Consider the following 19,934-nt stretch of genomic DNA (forward strand, 5'->3'; position numbering starts at 1 on the left):
AAGTAAATAATAAAAATGCAAAATAAACTTACTTTAATTAAAATTTCTTACAGGAAGTAGGTGACAGCTCTTCAAGCTCTCTCACAATAAAAAGAGTTAAGATTTGGGTATTATCTTTTCTTGAGAGAACTGTCATATATTAAAATATAACTTCCAAGTTTGATCCCCGTTGGCCTGAAGACAAGATTGCTAAATTCTGAAAATGTTTGTTAATGCACATAATTTTGTTTAAAAAGCTATACACTATCACCAAAAATATAAAAATCTGAAAATAAACTTACAACTGATCAACCTGCATGACACTGTCATGTAACATAAAATATTGAAATTAAACTGTAACAATTTAGTATATAGAACCAATCAAAATTCTGTTTACAAGAATAATAGATTAAGGGCCAGGTTTTCAAGAGTGGCCTCCATCTTTACATGCACAATGTTATATCTGCAAATAATTCTGCTTGAATTTTGTGGTCCATAATAAATTGGAGGCAAAAGTGATAGTTATACCACTTTTCACACATACAAATCAGATATTTAGACATCTATTATTTGCGCCTGTAATTAATTTAAAACCCAATTATTTGAGGCTGCAAAATTAGGCCTACCAAAAAAAAAAAAAAAAAAAAAAAAAAAAGATACTGCATTGAGGCCTACCGGAAAATTTGGCCCTAAATGTCTTTGTGCAAACACTTTTCATTGTGCCCAGAAAAGATTAATGGAAAAGGAGGATGCTCAGAATGAATAGAAGGGGTGAAGAACTATTATTTGAGAATATATCTGCTTGGTTTTCAAGAAAGGACTGCAGCAACAGAATTGGATTTTAACATAGAGGAAGAAGATAAAACAGCTTTAATCAAATTAAGTGTTAATTCTTTGTAAAATGGCAATGAACAAAAAAAATGTAATCAGCTTTGATGTAACTTCATGTGACAACTGTGTAGCAACTAGATGCCCATCCCAGTTAAACTAAAAACGACAAAATCCTCAAAGAAAGTAAAATCTTAGGATTCTAATAACTGAAGCATAACAAATAACTTCATCTTTTTTTCATTTTTAAAATAACTACTAGTATGGTACAGACAGTACTGCAGACTTGACTGCAACAGACATTCACTTCTCCAACATTAGGTCTTGATCCTAAAAACATTACTCACTTAAGTAACAAACATTACTCACGGGAGTAGCCCCACATCAATGAGATTATTCACATCAATAAAAATCTCTCATATAAACATTGGAAAATTTGACCCTTATGCAGAATTGAAAAAAACCTTCAATTCACACACTATACTGTACTGAAGTACTTCATGTAGGATTATAACTCAATTAAGTAGACTATTTCTTTGATCCATTAAGACTTCAATTGTTCGTGAATTTAGAGTATTAACACAGATTTTCCTCTGTTCTCCAGAATTTGAACTTACATTTTGTGAATAGAAATATTTAACCCTTCTGTTAGGGAAAATAACCTTCACAGTGTAAACTGAAGGATGCACTGCTGTCCCACTGAATCTGAAACAAGGTAAACTGAAACAAGAGCAGAGTGGGAACATCCTCCATTCTAGTCAATGTGGTGTTAACCCACAGAGCTTAATTACCACTTAAACAAGAATTCTTGTCTGTTTCACTAGAGAATGTGCTTCTACAGTAAGGGTGTCTACATTAGTCTTTCTGCTCCTAATGTCTCATTGTTGCTATCACCAGTTCAGCTGTACCAGTGTTAGCCACAGACATGGGATTTATCTAAATAGCATCTAGACTAAAGAAAAGGTCATGGTTAGAAAAGAAAAGGTCTTAGCTAGTCCTGACATAAACTTGATCTCTTTTCCTAATATAGACAAATCCACAGTTGTTAAAACACTGGTGACCACTTAAGAGTCCAGCGGTAGCAGCAGTCATAAATTATGGGAAAAATACCCTAGAGTAGGCAAGGCCTAAGAATAATTACTATCCAGTATAGCTGCACTAGTCAGGACAGGGATCACGCACTTTTACTACCACAGTTTCATAAAGCAGGTTTTCACTGTGGTAAAGCCCTAATATCACTAGTTTTTGTCATGAAAACCTGCTTCATGATGCAAATAAAAATATCTTATCCTTGTCTTCACTAGTGCTTACACTGCAGGCAGCAACACTGCAGTGCCACGATTGCTGAAAAAAAGAGAATCATTTCGCCACAAGATTTGATGCATCTGCAAACATATTTTTACAGTCTGGCTAGACTACTCAATTCTGAAAGGGTTTCAATAGACACTTGTGCAGGAATACATATAAATTCCAAAATCAAAGGGATTAAATAAGATGTGGTATACTGCATATGCTCTTTGGGCCAAATTCTACTGGTTTTACACAGACAAGGGGAGTTTTGCTCAAGTATGGAGTGCAGAACCTGGTCTATAGTTCAGATAAAAGCTTAGCTCCATCTCCATTTCCATATTTTCTTTTTTATTAAAATCTGAACAAAATATATTGGCCTATCTCAGTCAAGCAAAACCCTTGAAAACTGCAGACAGGCTCTAAGTAAGTATGACTGCACAATAACATGGATATAAATCTATAACAAGTTAACAGACTAGTAAAATAAGAAATAAACGCCTCACAAAACTAAAACAAAAATGCTCACATCACATTTCCTTATGTTCAGATTAACTAATATAGGCATTTATAGTTATACTCTATTGTAATTACTGATTACAATTTAAATGCTGAGAAGTAATTCAATATTCTTCCAAATACTGGATCCTTACCCTTACCACTACCTACTTAAACAGACTTCCTGTTCTTCAGTACTGAGAAAAAGCTTCCCCAAAGTAAATCTATCCAGTCTTAATGGGGATCAAACACTGACTATAGAGACAACATAGCTCTAAATTATTCACTGCAGTTTTCCTCCCCTCTACAGGGGGTTATCACTTGAACAAAGACATCTGGCCTAGTATAACAACAAAACTAAACATGCTGCCTATTACTGTAGTTGGCATTATTGACAGGAAGCCTCCTGAATACAAAGGGTTTAAAAGGTCTATTACCATACGGATGGCTATTTGGAACAATCCAATATCAAATTGTGTTTGTTAGCTATAAAAAAATTAATTCCATAGTACTGTGTGTGCAGTCTTTCTAGATTTTAACATTATTCACTAAGAGTTCCATTCTCCTGAGCTTGCGTTTATTCTTTGGCATGGGCTTGTCATATAAACCATTTTTAAGAAGATGCTCCTTGCTGTGATGGATCTGGGCACCATGCTGAAGTTGGAAAGAGCACAAAGCTTGAAGAGGGCGGAGTATAGTCTGTGAAAAACAAAAGAAAAACAAAACAAAAAAGCTTTTAAATATGTCTAGAACATATCATTTCATCCAGGCTTTGTGTGTAGAGATCATCATTAAAATGTAAAATTTTACCAAGTTTTATCATGCAGTGGAACGTGAGATACTAAAGGGCCTAAATATACCCCTGTGATTTGTATACAGAAGTCGCCCTCCACACGCAGCTCTCCCCACATACAGAAGGTGGAAGATAGATGTCTCTGGGCATTGTGAGCCCTATCCTTGGGTCCCGTGATACATCTGGGATAAGGGACAAGACAAGGAAGGTATGGGCAGGCCATGAGGGATGCACTTGTCCCCCTTCTCTGGAGATTCCTCTGGATATGTAATAGAGCTACATCCGGCCCAGATATAAGGGTAATCTACTGCACTATGCCAATCCTACCAGCAGATTTGGGGCCGTAAATTTTGTGTCTTAAGTGTCCCTAATTTGTTGCAGAGGGACCAGAATAGCTCTGCATAGAGTGGGGACCAGGATGCAAAGATGGGCTTTAAAGCCACCTTTACAAAAGCCTCCTGAACTACGCGGTGTGGAGATGAGCCACATTTGGCCCAGTACTGCTCGCTGCCTCTTAGATCTCTCTTGAAATGCTGATTACCATTAATATTTTACAGTGCCAGCAACAAATACTGAGAACATTGAGGATATTTTAGTGTCTTGACAGAGTCTTCCATCATAGACCAGTGGGATCAAAACTTGCAATGCAAAGGCTAATGTCTGATTGGTATTCTTTGACCTAATAGAATAAACAAACTCAAGAACTGTCATGACCCAAATTTCTCCAAGGGCAATTGACAGTTTTAAGTTGATTAGTAGAAAGAAGCAAACCAGTAGGTCACATTTTCTGGCTAAAGGACTATTCCAGGTCAGTGGGGCAGGCTTAGAAAAGCATTTTATCTTCCAGCTAGCTCTGAGGGCAGCTCAGGTCATCTCTGCATTTTTGCAAAAGCTAGACTGATTTCCATGTAGGACTATTAATTGTTTGTCTGGAATTGGATCAGCACTGTCTTCTGAGAGTTAAAGTTCACCAGTGCTGTGCTCTGACTGTAGGAAAACATTTTAAGCCTGTTTAAAAATATTTATCTATTTAAAAATAAAACAAAGATAATTGCTTAGTTTGACTCCAATAACCTTTCTGTAGCTACTAAATGTTACTACATATAAGGACATGGGAAAAGAGTTGCATCTGACCAGTTAGAAAACTTCTAGTGTCTACTTCACCCCAACAGTTTTAACAGGACATATTGGCATGAGGATGACTTAATTCAGGCCCCAGTTCAGCAATATACATAAGCATGTATCCCATGTACTTAAAGCAAGTCATATGTTTAAATATCTTGGCTGAATCAGGGCCTATGACACATAGGTACCCCTATTTCCTTCCATCTAGCTACATGTCATGGAAATATTTCTCTCTCCTAGCTGGTAAATTATAACAAACTTTTTAACAAATTCTATTTGACATACTTTATTTTTCTTCTATTGATTCTTCTATTGATTCAGTCCTGATGTCAGATACAGAAAACTAGCATTAACACACATTTTTAAAAATGAATTACTGTGCTTCCACAGTGGATGGTTTTACAAGATAAAGGGCAATGCATGTCTGATTATCTGAGACTAGGCTTCAGTTGTGTGTATTTCACAGGGTGTACCCCCATTAACAATAAGTTGCTAAGTTTTCTGACTCTGAAAGTTGTTTCAAGACAATTAAACCATGCAAGCTTTGGGAGTAAAAATAAACAAAAAACCCTTGACCATTCAACTGAAGGTAAATTGAAGCTGTGCTCCTCCTATTATGTAGAGAACTATGCAGTCTATGTGCAGGTCAATTCAGTAAAATACCCCAATTTAAATATTTCTGTTACAGATTTGTTCTCAAATAAAGGGACACGTCTTTATTTTCTGAAATATATTTAAGGCATAAGGTTTACAAGATCAAAAGATCCTGTCAACGGCAACTGTTTTCAGCTATCATTAAGAAAGGAAACAGAGTGCAAAGCACAAAGCTTTGAAGATTCAGCTTAAAATTTTGGATTCACATGCTGATTGCCATGTCATTCACTGCTGATGAATCACTGATTATCTAAATAATCATCAAGCTTTTTGGATCCATGAAAATTAGATGAAAGACTGAAATCTCTGCAAATTTTACTAGCATTTTCATTTGCTACAAAGTATCAAATCTTAATCTTCTAGACTGAAAGCAGCATGGATGAGACAGAATAAATATGTAAATTCTACACATAAAAAACATCAGTGCAATGGATTGTTATATTCCTAGCAGTTTGACACAGTACTTAGAATCTAGTAGATTTTGATAAATTACAGAATTAAGAAGTATCTGAAGAAAAGTACTTACAAAAATTCAATACAACATGCTATATTAGTGTAAATTAGCACACTACAAATGCTGTTTGTACAGCTTAGGGGGAATATTTAAGTATTGCAATCAGGAATGCCAAGTGAGTTATCTCAAACAGCAAGGTAGTTGGAGAAGTGCATACATTTCTAACACACACGTTCTGTTTGCCACGCTATATTTAAAAATGCAATACATTTTCTATTTCTTAATTTTGGGGAAATTCTGAACTCTTATCTATTTTGATATTTGTTTTATACTCAAAACTGAAGCATCCGAGTACCTTACAAACAGATATAAATTCAAGTGATGGAGAGACAGATGTAGATTTACTCTTCTCATCTTGTTTCAGAAAAGAGGGAGGAAAAAAAAAGGAGTGAGAAACAGAAGTATGGGATGAGAAAGTGAATGTAAGGGGAATGAGGGAAGAGAGGGAATAGGAGCTGATGAGAATAAAAGGACAGTCTGAGTGAATGGAGGAGTGGGCAAGCAAAAAAAATATAGACGGGATTGAGAGAGGAGAGAGAATGAGGACAGTTAGCTGAATTTAGGGGAGATCCCAGGATGATGGGCTTGGTACAAAAAAACAGAAGAAGTGGGAGTCAAAAGGAGAGAGAGTAGATATGAGGGAGGGTGAGTTCATAAGGGGTGTGCTAATGATAATTAAGCTTGTGTTAAGTCAGTCAATCTGTTACTACAGAGAGAGAGAGAGAGAGAGAGAGAGAGAGAGAAGAATGATCCAAAAGTCTTGCCCAGGTTTATCTTCAGCCAACTCCACACTGTAAAAGAGCTGATCTAATTCAATTATGGTGATAGCTGGAAAATAGTGTAGTTAGCATTCAGTGCAAAGAATGTAAGTATCATGAACAAACTGTTAGTATTTAAGACCGTGGTGTTCGACAGGGATGTTCTATAAGATGAGGGAGATAATGGAACCTTGTAGAAGTCCACAGTAGACAGCTGCAGTAATGGATATGCAAGTGTCAGTTAGTAAAACCTGGGTATGGTCTGCAAAGAAGGAACAGAATAATATCAGCAGACAGCTGCTTGCTTACCCCTGCTGGGTCTCTGAAGTGAACCAACCAGTAGCATCTCATGATCTCATTCAGGTCTTTGAGTAACGAACGTGTAAAGTCCTCAAGATAAATATGGTACTATTATCTAACTAACTTGGCTTTCACACTACTGTTCCATTAACAAAGTCAATTATTTAAAATTAATTACATACCTCCCGAATACCATCATTTTTTTCCATGATGGCAAGGGCAATAGCTGCACATTCAAGTGTAGAAAGGCAGGTGTTTGTTGGCTGGGTACGAATTACATATTGACTTGAAATGCTTGTTTTCAGTTGCACCTGAAAAAACAAACAAATGAACCAACACCCAACTTAAAGAAATCAATTACTATGATACAGCAAGTTTTTCTTCCTTTTCTATTTTTTTAATAATCACCTGCCTTCCTACCTCTCTACTGTCTTGTTCCCTGTTAGCCAATTGTCATAGACTATACATATCTTTGCATATGAATGAACCTGCTGAAGAATAACCATAGACATTAGCCATGTCAATAACCATAGACATTAGGGCCAGATCCTAAACTCCTCACAAAACTAGCACATGACCTCAGTGGGTTTATAAATAGAGGAGGATTTGGACTGAATTGGAATAAACATGTGAGCACTATGTATGGTTGATCCTATAAGCCCTTTTTTCTTCATTTCTTTCATTGATATTTCATTTGAATTTGTAGTGACCTGGCTTTTTATGCCAACAAAATGTTATTGATGAAAATGTGATTGCCATGAATCACGGAAGGAAGTACACTCAGAAGTCATATACTTGTTGATAATGCCAACACATATTCTTGAAGTTTGCCTTAGAACTTGATATATTTACATATTTTGGAACTTACACTAAATTGCACAAGTAACACTTTGCCAGGAACCATTCACAAAACTCAAAACATATATATTCTATTTATCTGATTTCTTAGATTATTACAATAGGTTCCCATCTGTACTTTGAGTGTCTATTCCATGAATTAAAAATCATAACATGAATATTAACAAAGTATCACATAAATGTAGCTATCTCAACCCATGCCTTCCTCAAGAAGTAAGAAAAAAGATTAACTCTATAGCATGCTCAGAAGGTTAACAAATCTGGGCTCTGGTGGATCAAAGGGGAGAAGCAAATTCCAAAAATTAGGGCCCCTCACAAAGAAAGGACTGCAGCTAGAGTGCCTCTGCCAAGCTCAACTGTGGCACCATGTAATGGTGAGAGAGGTGATCATGACTTGGTAAAACATGTTGTACCTTATGGGCCTCCTGAAGGCTTAGTGATGGGCAAACCTCTCTGAACCTTTTGATTGTTGACCTCTGACCTAATCTTATGACCTATGACTCTGTCTCTGGGTGATTTTATGCTAACTAGAGCTAAAATTACATTATAAGGCGTATAAAATGATAGTGATATATTGCTTTTTAGCCTGGAATATGCAATGGGTGCAAATAGGTGAACATAAGTAAATTGGTCATTAAGCTTGCTGTAGTAAAGGCCTGGTATATTAGATTAAGGCTTTGTTGGAGTAGTTATGTTAAAAGCTGGGATTTAGTAGAACAGTGTAGTTCTAAGGAGATAACTCCAGGTCAGATATTTTGCACTCTCAATTTGAGAGACAAGTGAGTCACCTCAAACAAGTACAGTACACCACAGGATTCCGCAAGAAGGGAGTTTTGGGGGGCTTCAGCAATTAGGTTGCTATGCAGTATCTAAGCAGTTAGACTGCATGTACATATAGGAATTATTAAGAAATAAGTGATGTAACTCATGAATATTAATGCTTGATACATAATCATGGTACCCCAAAGGCCACATATGGATAGGGCAGCTATTGACCCTATTATAATCAGTGTAAAGGATCAAATTTGGTATATATTCATATTATTACCATAAGAAAGGGCATGAAATACTACAACCAGTTCCCATTTCTTCATGTTCACTGGGTCCCCGAGACATGTAAACTGAATCAGGACCTCTCTTGTGATGGGCTCCACTTACTTTCCCTTCCATCTGTTTGCAATGGTCTCCATAAGTTGTAAGTATGCTTGATGCAAGATTGTGAGAAGGAACGCAGGAAACCACCTTAATGTACTTATCTTTTTCTAACCATTTTGTATATTGATGCTTGCCTATGATTTCAATTACAGTTGTCTGTAATAAACAAAGCTTCTGTGTGTGTTTCACCAAATTCCATCTTTTCAATTAACTTTTAAGTAGCCGAGAAAGAATCTGTTAACTGTGACAAGTGCATGTTGCACCCCTATACGTAACCTTACAGGTATAATAATTGTTCAGGCTACATGATTCTTTTTCCATTCCGTTCCCACTAGAATCCTCCAGGGGGCAGATACCGCTGTCGGATCCCTGGGTTTGTCTCGACATTGCAGCTTGGAGGTGGAATTTCCAGAGCAAGTGAACAGTCTTGCACTCCTCTGTTCAAGCTAGCACACTAAAAATAGCAGAATGGAAATTGTGCATAGATGGTGGGTTGGATTAGCCACCCAAGTCCAAGCTCATCTGACCCCCAGGGTCCGAGCTGCTGTAACATCCACACTGCTATTCTTAAAACACTAGCTTGAATAGAGTTAGCACAAGTCTGTCTACTATGCTGGGAATCACACCTCCCAGCCATATGCATAGCATAAAGTCAAGGTAAAACATTAAGGATTTAAAAACATTCAGTACTATGAACAAAATTATTTTGTTCTAAATTACTTATGTGAGAAATTCTATCTTGTAATTTCTTATTTCTATATTGCTAAGAGCATTCTATTGTGGAATTTTACAAACAGGTAAGAAGGTAGGGTCCCTGCCTTGAAGAGTTAAAAATCTAAATAGGCAATATACAAAACTAGGAAAGAGGATGGAATATAATGAAAAGCAATGGGATTGAGTAGTGATGTTTAGCATGGATCATGTTAATATTCAAGTCAATATTTTAAGGCATTTTCAATTAATCTGGCCTAGATTTTTCAGCAGTGACTGATAATTCTGCAGCCCAACTTCATACACTTTAACGGTCCTTATTTCCAGAAGTGCTGAGTATCAATTCTCTGAATATCAGGTGAAAATTTCAGCTTTTAAGTATTTCAAACTATACACTAAAAAGCAGAGGTACCCAAAATCACTAGTCCTTTTTGAAAATGCAGACATTTAGGTCCCATGTTTTTATGTGTTAAAACAACCTAATGTTGTAACGGTCAAATACTTGAGTTCCTTTGAGTTCTTACTACAAAATAAAGAAGCCTAACGTTATTGAAGTAATCTATAAACTTTCGAATGGAGGGCCTGACCCTGGAGATGCTGAGTATTTTGCCACTGCCATTATAATGGCCATTCAGACTTACTGCAACGGATAAACAAAGATAGCATATATAATATACAGATTGTAAAACAGCATTACTCAGCATCCCATTTTGTTCTTTTTCCTTTTGAAAAAAAATGCTAGCGTGCAATTTCCATTTCCACAATTTTTTTCAAAAACAAGAACAGAGTACTGAGAAAGTCTAAGTCCTATTTTACATTCTATATATAATCACCTATTCTTTCTTTTAAAATTAAATGCAACACATGCATATGAGACTTATTCCACATATGGGCATGTTGTACTCCATCATTAAGACTGTATTTACCCTGTTTAAGTATTATTTGTCATGTTTTAGAAAGACAAATTAGAAACCAAATTAATTCTTATAATTCATATAATTTATTAGGCTACTTTGGTTAAAAACTGATTTACTGACTTAAAGCATATTTGAAACTGATTTATTGGTTCTGCCTAAAGTGATAACCACTTTATACTATCACACAAGTAAAACATTTTCTAAGAAAGATAAATGTCATTCAACCATTAGACCGTCTGTTTTATCAGCTCCAAAAGCTTTTATTGCTTTTATAAACAGCTGTTGAGAAATGATAGATTTCGTAGCATTAGCCTCTGTGTGAGAATTCAGACATTATTCATTTACTCTTGTAATTTCCATATATTTTCTCTTATGAGTTAACTTGTTTTGTAACCTCAGTTGTAGGGTTTAACATAAATAATCTGTTCTTTTCCCAAATCCTTGAGGAAACACTGTGTTCATTTTCTTAGTACAATAAACCCTACAAACTGACTAGGCATGGGAGGCAAATTCCTATTATTTCCTAATTCCTAAGTTCTGGTTAAGGAACCCATTTCTTAGCTAACTTCAGAATATTACTAGATTGAAATTCCAATTCAGTACATTGGTTGCCAATGGCTTCTTACCCACTTCTCCTGGTCCCTTCCTCTTCGTCATCATCATCTCCCTTCCCTTCCCTTGTCCTCCTAACCTGGGGTCACTATCCTTTTCCTTACCCAGTCCCTTCTCCAAAGTACTTCCAGATTCCTCACTTATGAGGGATCTGTAAGAAAGGAAGCCCCAAACAGTTCTGGAGTTTTGGTGACTGAGGCCATCAGCTCTCAATGTCCTAATAAGTGCTATCACCTCAAGAGCCAGATTGAGGCAAGGAGAATGAATGGATATGCTGGCATGAACAAAAAATAATTATATTCTTCAATATAATTTGAAGAACCTACAAAATACTGAGTTGATTTGGATTGCGGGGGAAGGTAGAGGTTTAAGGAATAAAGCTATTTTAGAAGAGTCCGGCTGGTTTCCCTAAGAAACATGGATTTTGGTATTATCTGGTACATTTCAAAGGCAAAAACATATATTCTTCAGAAACGTCTTTAAGCTCCTGACTATGGTGGTCTAGCAGTATCCAGAGAGAAATCCATCCCAAAAAGGCAAGGAATTCCCAACACCCATTTCAATTCAGACAACAGTATTTTGCATTATGTAAACAGTGTATTTCTATCTTTATATCATAGTAACAATTGGCATCAGTTTTCTATTAAATACTTTTAAAATGACATTTCTTCAATCTGTATTTTGCTCCTTCTCTTTTCCTGGTTTATATACATTAGTGCACTTTTCTTTTGTCATTTTCAATGTCTGTCTGTCTCTTTCCACTGTGGATGATCTTTTTTCCTTCCTCCTCACGCCCCACTATATTTGCCATTCACTTTCTCTCTAGAACCTGTCCATTCACCATAATCCTTCTTCTTCCCTCTTCCTAGTCTCTTCCTCATTCTTCATTCCTGGAGGTCTTGGTCCATGACTAGCGCTCCTATAAGCTATGGTAACACAAATAAAATAAGAACTCCCTCCACATCTCACCCAGTCTCCTCATATTTTATCCACTTACCCCACAAATTCAGCGAGAGAGCCCTGCAAGTCCATTCAGCACCCCAACTTTTCACTTAGGCTCTCAAAATACAAACCTCCACTCACATTAACTTTCCAAGATATATACAACTCCCACATTCACGCCCCAAATACACTCCTATGACAACCAGTCAATTCCCATAATGTATTCAATCCCCATCCAACGCACCTTCTCTCCGCAAAAATTGGGATTGAGGAAAGGACTCAGTAGGATGGCACACCACCAGGACCCTTCTCATCTCCTGGGGGAATGACAGAGGCTTCAGTTGTAGATTTTTCTCTCTCAGAAAGCTTGGCTTCCCTTTGGAGACTTATCTCCCTCCCTCTCTTCTAAAGCTATCTATATATTCCTTACTCAATGTCCACAGTGGCTTCTTGGGCCAGAAAATTAAGAGTGAAATATGTGCTTCTGTTTTTGGAGAAAATCAGGGTTGGGCACTAAGATCCTTTCTTGTCCTCCACCAGGCAAGAATTATTGACCAGTGTGCCTCCCCCATTTAGCCTTGTGGGGAAAAAGTCAAGGGAATCTGACGTGGAAGTGACTCACGTACTACAAGGTATTTCTGCACAGCAGTGGCTTCTAAAGAGACACCTACTGCTTTCCCAGCCAGTAGCATAAACCCACCCACAAGAGTGTTTTTTGCAAAGCACGTCTGCATATGGGTGGGGAGCTTCATCATGGTAATAAATGCTTATGTTATTTCTAAGGATGATTACTGCAGCATTTTAGTTGGATGTTTTATATATTTAAACAGGTCTGGAATCAACAATTGTTAATGGAACATTAGGATATACAGTAGAATATAAATCTAAAGGGACACAAAAATGGACCTCTCAAATATGTACTTTATATGCATATATATTTGCAGAGGAGGAATGTGGGGAGGAGAAGGTTTATAGTTATTTTCTGCAAATTTAATGTCATCTTTACTTGAAAATCTTCATTTTCTGTTACTATTCATCACATTTTTGCAAATGGATCAGCCCAACGTATGACTGATTCCTTAACTAATGCATGCATATTACAATTTCATAGTTAGCCAGAAAGTGATATTTTACATTTAGTGGCTGATTATCCCAAAAAGCTGATTATTTCATGTCTGCAAAATCAGACCTAAGTGCCAGTCTCTGTCTTTGTATTTCATCTGTCTTCACAAAAGGAGCTCCTGCCTAATGGCTCATTAACAGATTATGTTTTCTATTACACTATACCAGTAGCTCATTATCATACATTAAACAAGAATTCTATATAGTATGACAGCCAGATTTACACTGGGGTGAAGGACATAAAAATGAACTGCATATTCTAGGGCAAATGCAGACCCTCCACTCCTACTCCTACAGCAGTAGAGCCTGGTGAGATTTTAGGTGAACACTTCACCTGTCTGGTTTCAGTTGGAACACTTCACCTGCCTGGTCTAGAGATGAATTGCTACTGTTTATTCCTCTAGCCCATGGTAAGGCCATGCTAAGGACATGCAAGGCTACTTTAGCCAGGGGGATGAAATAGCCTCTGCAGAACTGCTCCACTAGCTTGAAGGAATGGTGCTTCCACACCTTTCCCTTTGCACATCTCATAAAAGATTAGCCCAGCTACACACGCTAAGTGCTGAGCTGAGAGTTAGTAGTCTTTGTGCATTATCTGTCCCAAATGAGAATATTCTTTTGTCATAGCTTGTGTATTCCACCTTGAATTCTAGAAAGGAACACATGAAAGCACCCACCAATAGGACACTTCACAACAGAAGTCATGGCATTTTGCATCCACTTCCCCATAAAATAGTGAAGATATAGTGATACAGTAATTTCTATATCATATCTTTAACCCTCAAGAGTCTCAAAACAATTTACAAACCAGACACATATATTGGAATATCTTCAGTCATCACTAAAATACAAAAGTCTCTGAATTGAAAAAAAGAAGAAGTAATTTAACAGCACTCAGCAAAAAAGTTTAAGGAAGGAAATACAACAGTTTAAGGAAGGAAATTAAAAATACCTCAACCAGTTCAAACTGGAGGGGAAAGTTAGATAAGCCAAATGCAATTACTCATTGCAAACTGGCTGGGACACTGGAGTTAGCATTTCTTCTCCTACATTAAGTGCCACCAAAAAGTTTGGGCCTGAGTTTCAAGACATCAGAAATCTAGGGCTGCATGCAATCAAGTATCTAATTTCCATGTACAACTGTGTAGAAGGACTAGGGCTTCCAAGGTCTTGAAAGCCATAATAACAAGTTTTATGTTGGTTTAATGTCTCTTATGTAAGCTGGCTCCTCTACCAACACAGTGCCCTCCTGGTACATGGTGAAGCACTGGCTCATTGCTCCACTTACTGAGGACTTGAGTGGGAGTTATGGATATGGTTCAGCATCTCTCAGGACCAGGCCCCTCAGGCAGTAACACCACCTCTTGCAGTAACCTAGGTTTTCCTTGGGTATCTCCCATTCAAACAGCAACCCAGGCCATCCGGTTTAGCTTTTGAAAACTGATGGGAGTACAAGTTTGGCATAATATGACTATAGGCCAATCATACTACAATAACACAATGTGACTGAAATTCAACCTAGTTCTGAATAGTAGAATTTATTAGGACTAGAGAGATTGTATAGAATGTTATTGAATATACTGTCCCCATCCATTTCTTCCACCTTAATGTCCCACCTCTTCTCAACCTCTTCTGTTCTCATGAAACTCTTTACCTCTTTACTGCTCTTGAAAGCTCAGCAAAATTCTTCAATCAAAACTATTTTTTCACCTAAAAATGCAGGTTTGGATTGATCAAAACATTTTGTGAATTTGTGTTGATTCTGGTGAATTGTTTTGGTCAAAATGAAAATGAGAAACAATGTCTAAATAAATAGTTTCAACATTAATGAAATGAGACATTTTGATTTTTCAAGCTAGGATTACAGATCAAAACTGCCTGGCCTTGCCTGACTTCCAGCAGCTGGTGTCCCCACTGTGCCTGCAGGACTCGCTCAGCAGCAGACTTAAGTCCTGCTGCAAGGAGAGGGAGGTGAGCTGTGGTGAGTGCTCGCATGGGGGAGCCATCCAGGATAGGGGTGGCAGGCACGAAGTGTTGTGTGTGCACCATGTGAAACATTTCTGGGGGCACCCCAGAACCTGGTAGTTAGGGCACTTCACTTATGGGTGGGCAAGCCTGGGTTCCATCTCATGCTCAAGAGCAGGGATTTGAACCTGGATCGTTCACATCCTAAGAGAATGAACTAACCACTGGTATAAAGTTTATAAGGGGGATCCAGCACCAGTGGCAGTTCCTCTGGCTATGAATTATGAATCTAGCCCTTCACTTCCTTTTTTTTTTTTTTATTAAAATACCTGAAACAATTTCCCCAACTTTATTGATTTGCCCAACATTCCGAAAAAAATGGTTTTGTTCAATTTGAACTTTTTTTTTATTTTTCAGAACTGAAAATGCATCCATCTCTTCTCCTCTCTCATTAGTTCTAACCTCAAAACAAAATGTAAGCTCATCCAAAAATATATTTAGAAATACAATGCACCCTTCAAGATAAGAACACAGCATGACCACCTGGTTAGTAACCTTGTCCCACTATATACTGATCTTTCACACTGTTTGTGCCTCATACTTGTTTTGGTTTTGCTATATTTGGATTGTAAGCTTCGTAGAGCAGGGAAAGTGCCTTTGATAGGTTCTGTGAGGACATTTCTGAATGTTCATTTTTTACAAACAATAGTAACCCAAAAAAGATAAGTCCAGTTTGCGACAAGGTATCCCTTCATCTGCGTTGGGCTATGTCTACACTGCGCACCTTACAGCTGCACAGCTGCTACAGCCATGCCGCTCTAAGGTATGCAGTGTAGCCACTTTTTGTCAGGAGGGGAGAGTTCTCCTGCTGACAAAATAAAACCACCACCACTGAGGGGCAGTAGCTTTGTTGGCAAGAAAGCGTCTCCCGCCGACAAAGCGCTGTCCACACTGGCACTTTTGATCTGTAAAACTTTTATCGGTCAGGGGGATGTTTTTTCACACCCCTGACTGACAAAAGTGCAGCGCAGGCATAGACTTAGAGTGATTCAAAGTTGAGAACCTTTATTAGTCATTCTTTTTACCTGCAGCAGAGGTTGGTATCATTTATAGGTTTAATTATTGAACTAGTATTAAATGCTGAATTAATATTAAAACCAGGAAAATACGAGCTAGATTATGCTTGGCCCTTGGAAGGTGAAATAGAGAATTTAAACACCTTGCAGATTTATCTCAAAGGCTAGGAACAATTGCAGTTTATGTGCTTGGGGGGAAATGCAGGAAATACTTTTTTTGTACCACTGGCACAAAAATCATCCCCAAAAGAGGAGAGTCTGCCAGACAGGGAACAGGAATATATGGCTCACAATATTAAGAGTTTACACATTTACCTTTTGCCTAAAAGGCTAACAGTGACTGTTTTCTACTATATTTCTTTTCATATTCTAAAATGCAAAAATCTCATAACCTTGCAGCTAAATAAAGTTCCATGAGCTACCTTCGTGACAGAGAAAAAACCCAGAGCAAAGTAAACCCCAGCACGCTATTGAAATTTACATCAAGAACATAAATAAGTTAGCTCTCTCAGACATTCTGGCTTTAATTTAAAGTGACATTTTAAGAGCTCTCTGTTTTCAAATTCTGCAGGGAATAACTGTCACGCAACTGTCATAAATGTAAAGTCAAAAAACTAAATGGATGTCACAAAAACCTTTCTCCTTCCCTTCATGTTTTGCTGATTGCATGTATGTATGTATCCATGCTACCTTTGTGCATTCTGCCATATGTAAATTGCTGGCACAAATTTACTATAAATTGCAGCCTGCACATTCTGAAGCCACACTAACAACTCTCAGGTAAACCTCAGGGAAAACATCTCATTCAATTTCCATTTAGCTGACATCCTTTTTCTGTATTTTCCCCACACAATTTCTTTTACTACAAGATGCCTCTCTGTTTTGTAGTCTCCTTTTTTCCCCTCTTTCTAACCAACCTATTGCTTTAGGCCTACACAGTGGCATTCAGCCACAGGCCTGAGCTGAGTATGATGCAGAGCTGCACCACTCAGGAGGAGCATAGGGAGGGATTAGAGCTGCACTGGAGGGTAGGGAGAGAAAGAGTCTCTCTCCCTACCCTTTTTTGGAAACCTTTTAAAGGGTGTAGCCTACTATTCTCTCCCCAACAGGATCAACCATCTCAGTGTATGGTAGTGGTAAGACATACTACTCACTGCTCTTTTTCATCCCTGTGTAACTGGGGAGCAACTCCGTAATAACTCCCATGTTTCCCTGAGCAAAGGGTGGGAAACTCTCACTAGCTCTTGCAGCGATCATCCGAGAGCAGGGAGGCTCCTTACTCACTCTCATAGCTATGTAAATGGGATGCCCAGGATACGTGTTCAGTGACCAGATTTATGGCATCACAGTTTGCTAGCAATGACTGATATATCGTTAACAATCAGATTTATGAGAATGCATTCTCAAATGATTTTCCAGGTATTTTCAGGAGTACCCTTGTTCATAATCAACAATTAATTAAACAGATTTTACCATCCACATTAACGTAGAGTATTTTTTACTCCACAATTGAAATCAATTGGCTACTCACAGAAGGTATTGCTCAACATGAGCAAGGGTGGCAGAATATAACCATAAGCAACTGTGTAGTCTCTTTCTTTCATTACCATGCACAATGGTTTGTTTTAAAAGCTTCATCTCTATGTTTAGTTCCCTCTAGTTCTTGTGTTGACTGCACAAGAGAGGATTTGAATGAAGGTAAAATGAACTATTCTATAATTTCATGGATTCACATATGAAGGATATTATTTTTTCTAAACCAACAGCTTGCTATGTTTTCTGAAAAAAATGCTTTTGAATATTTTAGAAAATTTTGGTCTTGCTTTTAGATTATTTTCTGTGTGAGAATAACTAAAGATGCACTATGGTGATGTGCACATGATTTGTCTGCTCCATATCATTGGGGCCCAACTGTATCTGAAAACAAGACATGTGGCAAAGTGGAACTACAGTATACAGACCCTCCCTACTTACGTAGTCGGATTCAGAAGCTTTTCCAAAAGTTTAAGTTTGATGATCCCTGAAAATACAGCATGGATGCAAACACACATGGATACCCCAAACTGTGAAGCTTCTAAATACTATGATGTTGTTTCAAATTATTAGTCCTTTTTCAACCTGATTACCCTATTCTGTTGAATACAAGTTCTTATCTGAGCGTTGGACAAGTGAATATGGATCTACGGAAAGTCAGTTCCTTTAAAGAAATCATACAGGCAAAAAACTTTTCTGTTCTTAAAATGCGTTCTCTATCGCTCTACATTTCCAGGGACTGCAATGTTATATGACTGTCTCTGTCCGTTCAAGACAAAATTGTGGTAAAATAAAAATCCATTTTAAACTAAATAATCATACATTAAGTATTTCTACCAGTGTAAATAAAACCCAATCAGGCAAAACTCCCATTTATTTCAACAATAGTTTTGCCTGTGTAAAGATGGCAGAATTTGGCCCATACAAAATACAGGATTCCTATTTAAGATAAACTATACTAAAAAACCTGCTTACAAAAAGAGAGATATATCCAGATTTAAAATAACTATTAAAGCAAAAATCAACACACCCAAAAAGAAAACAAGTTTGTTATTTTTAGATACTAAAAGATATGAATGTTGGTAAGATTTGAGGTTCCTGAACAGGAGCATGCTATACTATTAGGGGTACTGCTTACTACCAAGTGTACTGCTTACTTCTATGAGGAGGACCATTGACATTAAAGAGATTCCTCATAGTAGCAAACACTACTCTTAGTAGAAAGTGTTTGCAGGATTAGGCCCTAGTAACTATCCTAGTCCAAATGTGACCCTCTCTTTCATACAGTACAAGATGAAGGATATATATTAAAGAGTTCTTAGTGACTCCCGACATGCTCCTGCTTGTAAAAGCAATTTACTGCTGGCTACTATTCTACGTATCTAGACATTTATAGAGAACTCATCACCACCACTATCATCATAGTTCTTATCAAGAACTAAATCTTGTGAAGTATTGAGCGCCCTTAATGCCTTTTGGTTTTATCACAAGCTGAGGGTACCCAGCACCTCAGAAGAGGCTCTCAATACCTTCTAAGATCAGGCATGAAACAGCTTTACTTTTACTCTCAATTCTTCTTTCTCCCAATAATGGTGATACTCACACATCACAATTTCAGCCATTTAGCGTTTTATGAATATACGGAAAGGTTACTTTTTTCCCCTCCAGGATAATAAAAAGGCCTTATAAAGGCTGAGCTTGTACATCGGTCTCTGACTGAGAAAAGAGTAAAGCAACCTAATGGAAGAAAACTAACACCGCCTTCACAATGAATTCAGAATCTACAACTGATATCCTTATTTGTCATATCAGTAAGTAGCCTTCATTGACTCTATAGAGCAGAGTTATGACATTCAAAATTAAATTTATCTGTAAGGTGATTTAAGAATAGAAAAATTGAGTATCTCAAAGGCGGACTCTACCATCTTAGACAGCATCATGATAAATATTCCATGATAACCTTATTTAAAATTGGAACATTTGGTCATATTTCCCTAATATGTCTAAAGTCTGTAGAGAGTTTACTTGACTTGGAGTAATTATTCATGATAAACTATATTGCTTTTGATAGTATTTTGTGTGTTGGCTCCCCTGCCTCCCCAACCCCATCAACATATTTTTCATTCTCACAGTTGCATGTAATGGGTGAGGGTGGAAGGGAAGGAACCTAACACTTCAGCATGAGCCATTTCCCTTAATATTTGCCATAAAAATATTAAGATATTTGCATGGTGCTATGAAAATGTAAAAATTAGTTAGGTGTTCAGGCCAGTGACTTAGGAAAATTTATGCATGCTTACCAGGAAA

At 37.4% G+C, this 19,934-nt stretch overlaps 1 protein-coding gene across 2 annotated transcripts in view; it reads right to left on the bottom strand.

The window, feature by feature from the left end:
- Nucleotides 1–10: 10 nt before the first annotated feature.
- Nucleotides 11–19,934, bottom strand: part of DTWD2 (DTW domain containing 2) — a 253,842-nt gene continuing 233,918 nt past the window's right edge. For both annotated transcript variants that reach the window (XM_039544396.1, XM_039544395.1), the window contains 2 exons: nucleotides 6,919–7,047; nucleotides 11–3,291 (listed from right to left, as the gene is read on the bottom strand). In XM_039544396.1, the coding sequence (XP_039400330.1) occupies nucleotides 3,121–3,291; nucleotides 6,919–7,047 (300 nt within the window). In that variant the 3' untranslated portion in view covers nucleotides 11–3,120. The remainder of the gene's footprint in view (nucleotides 3,292–6,918; nucleotides 7,048–19,934) is intronic.

Source organism: Mauremys reevesii, linkage group 6 (assembly GCF_016161935.1).
Source record: "Mauremys reevesii isolate NIE-2019 linkage group 6, ASM1616193v1, whole genome shotgun sequence".
NCBI lineage: Eukaryota > Metazoa > Chordata > Testudines > Geoemydidae > Mauremys > Mauremys reevesii.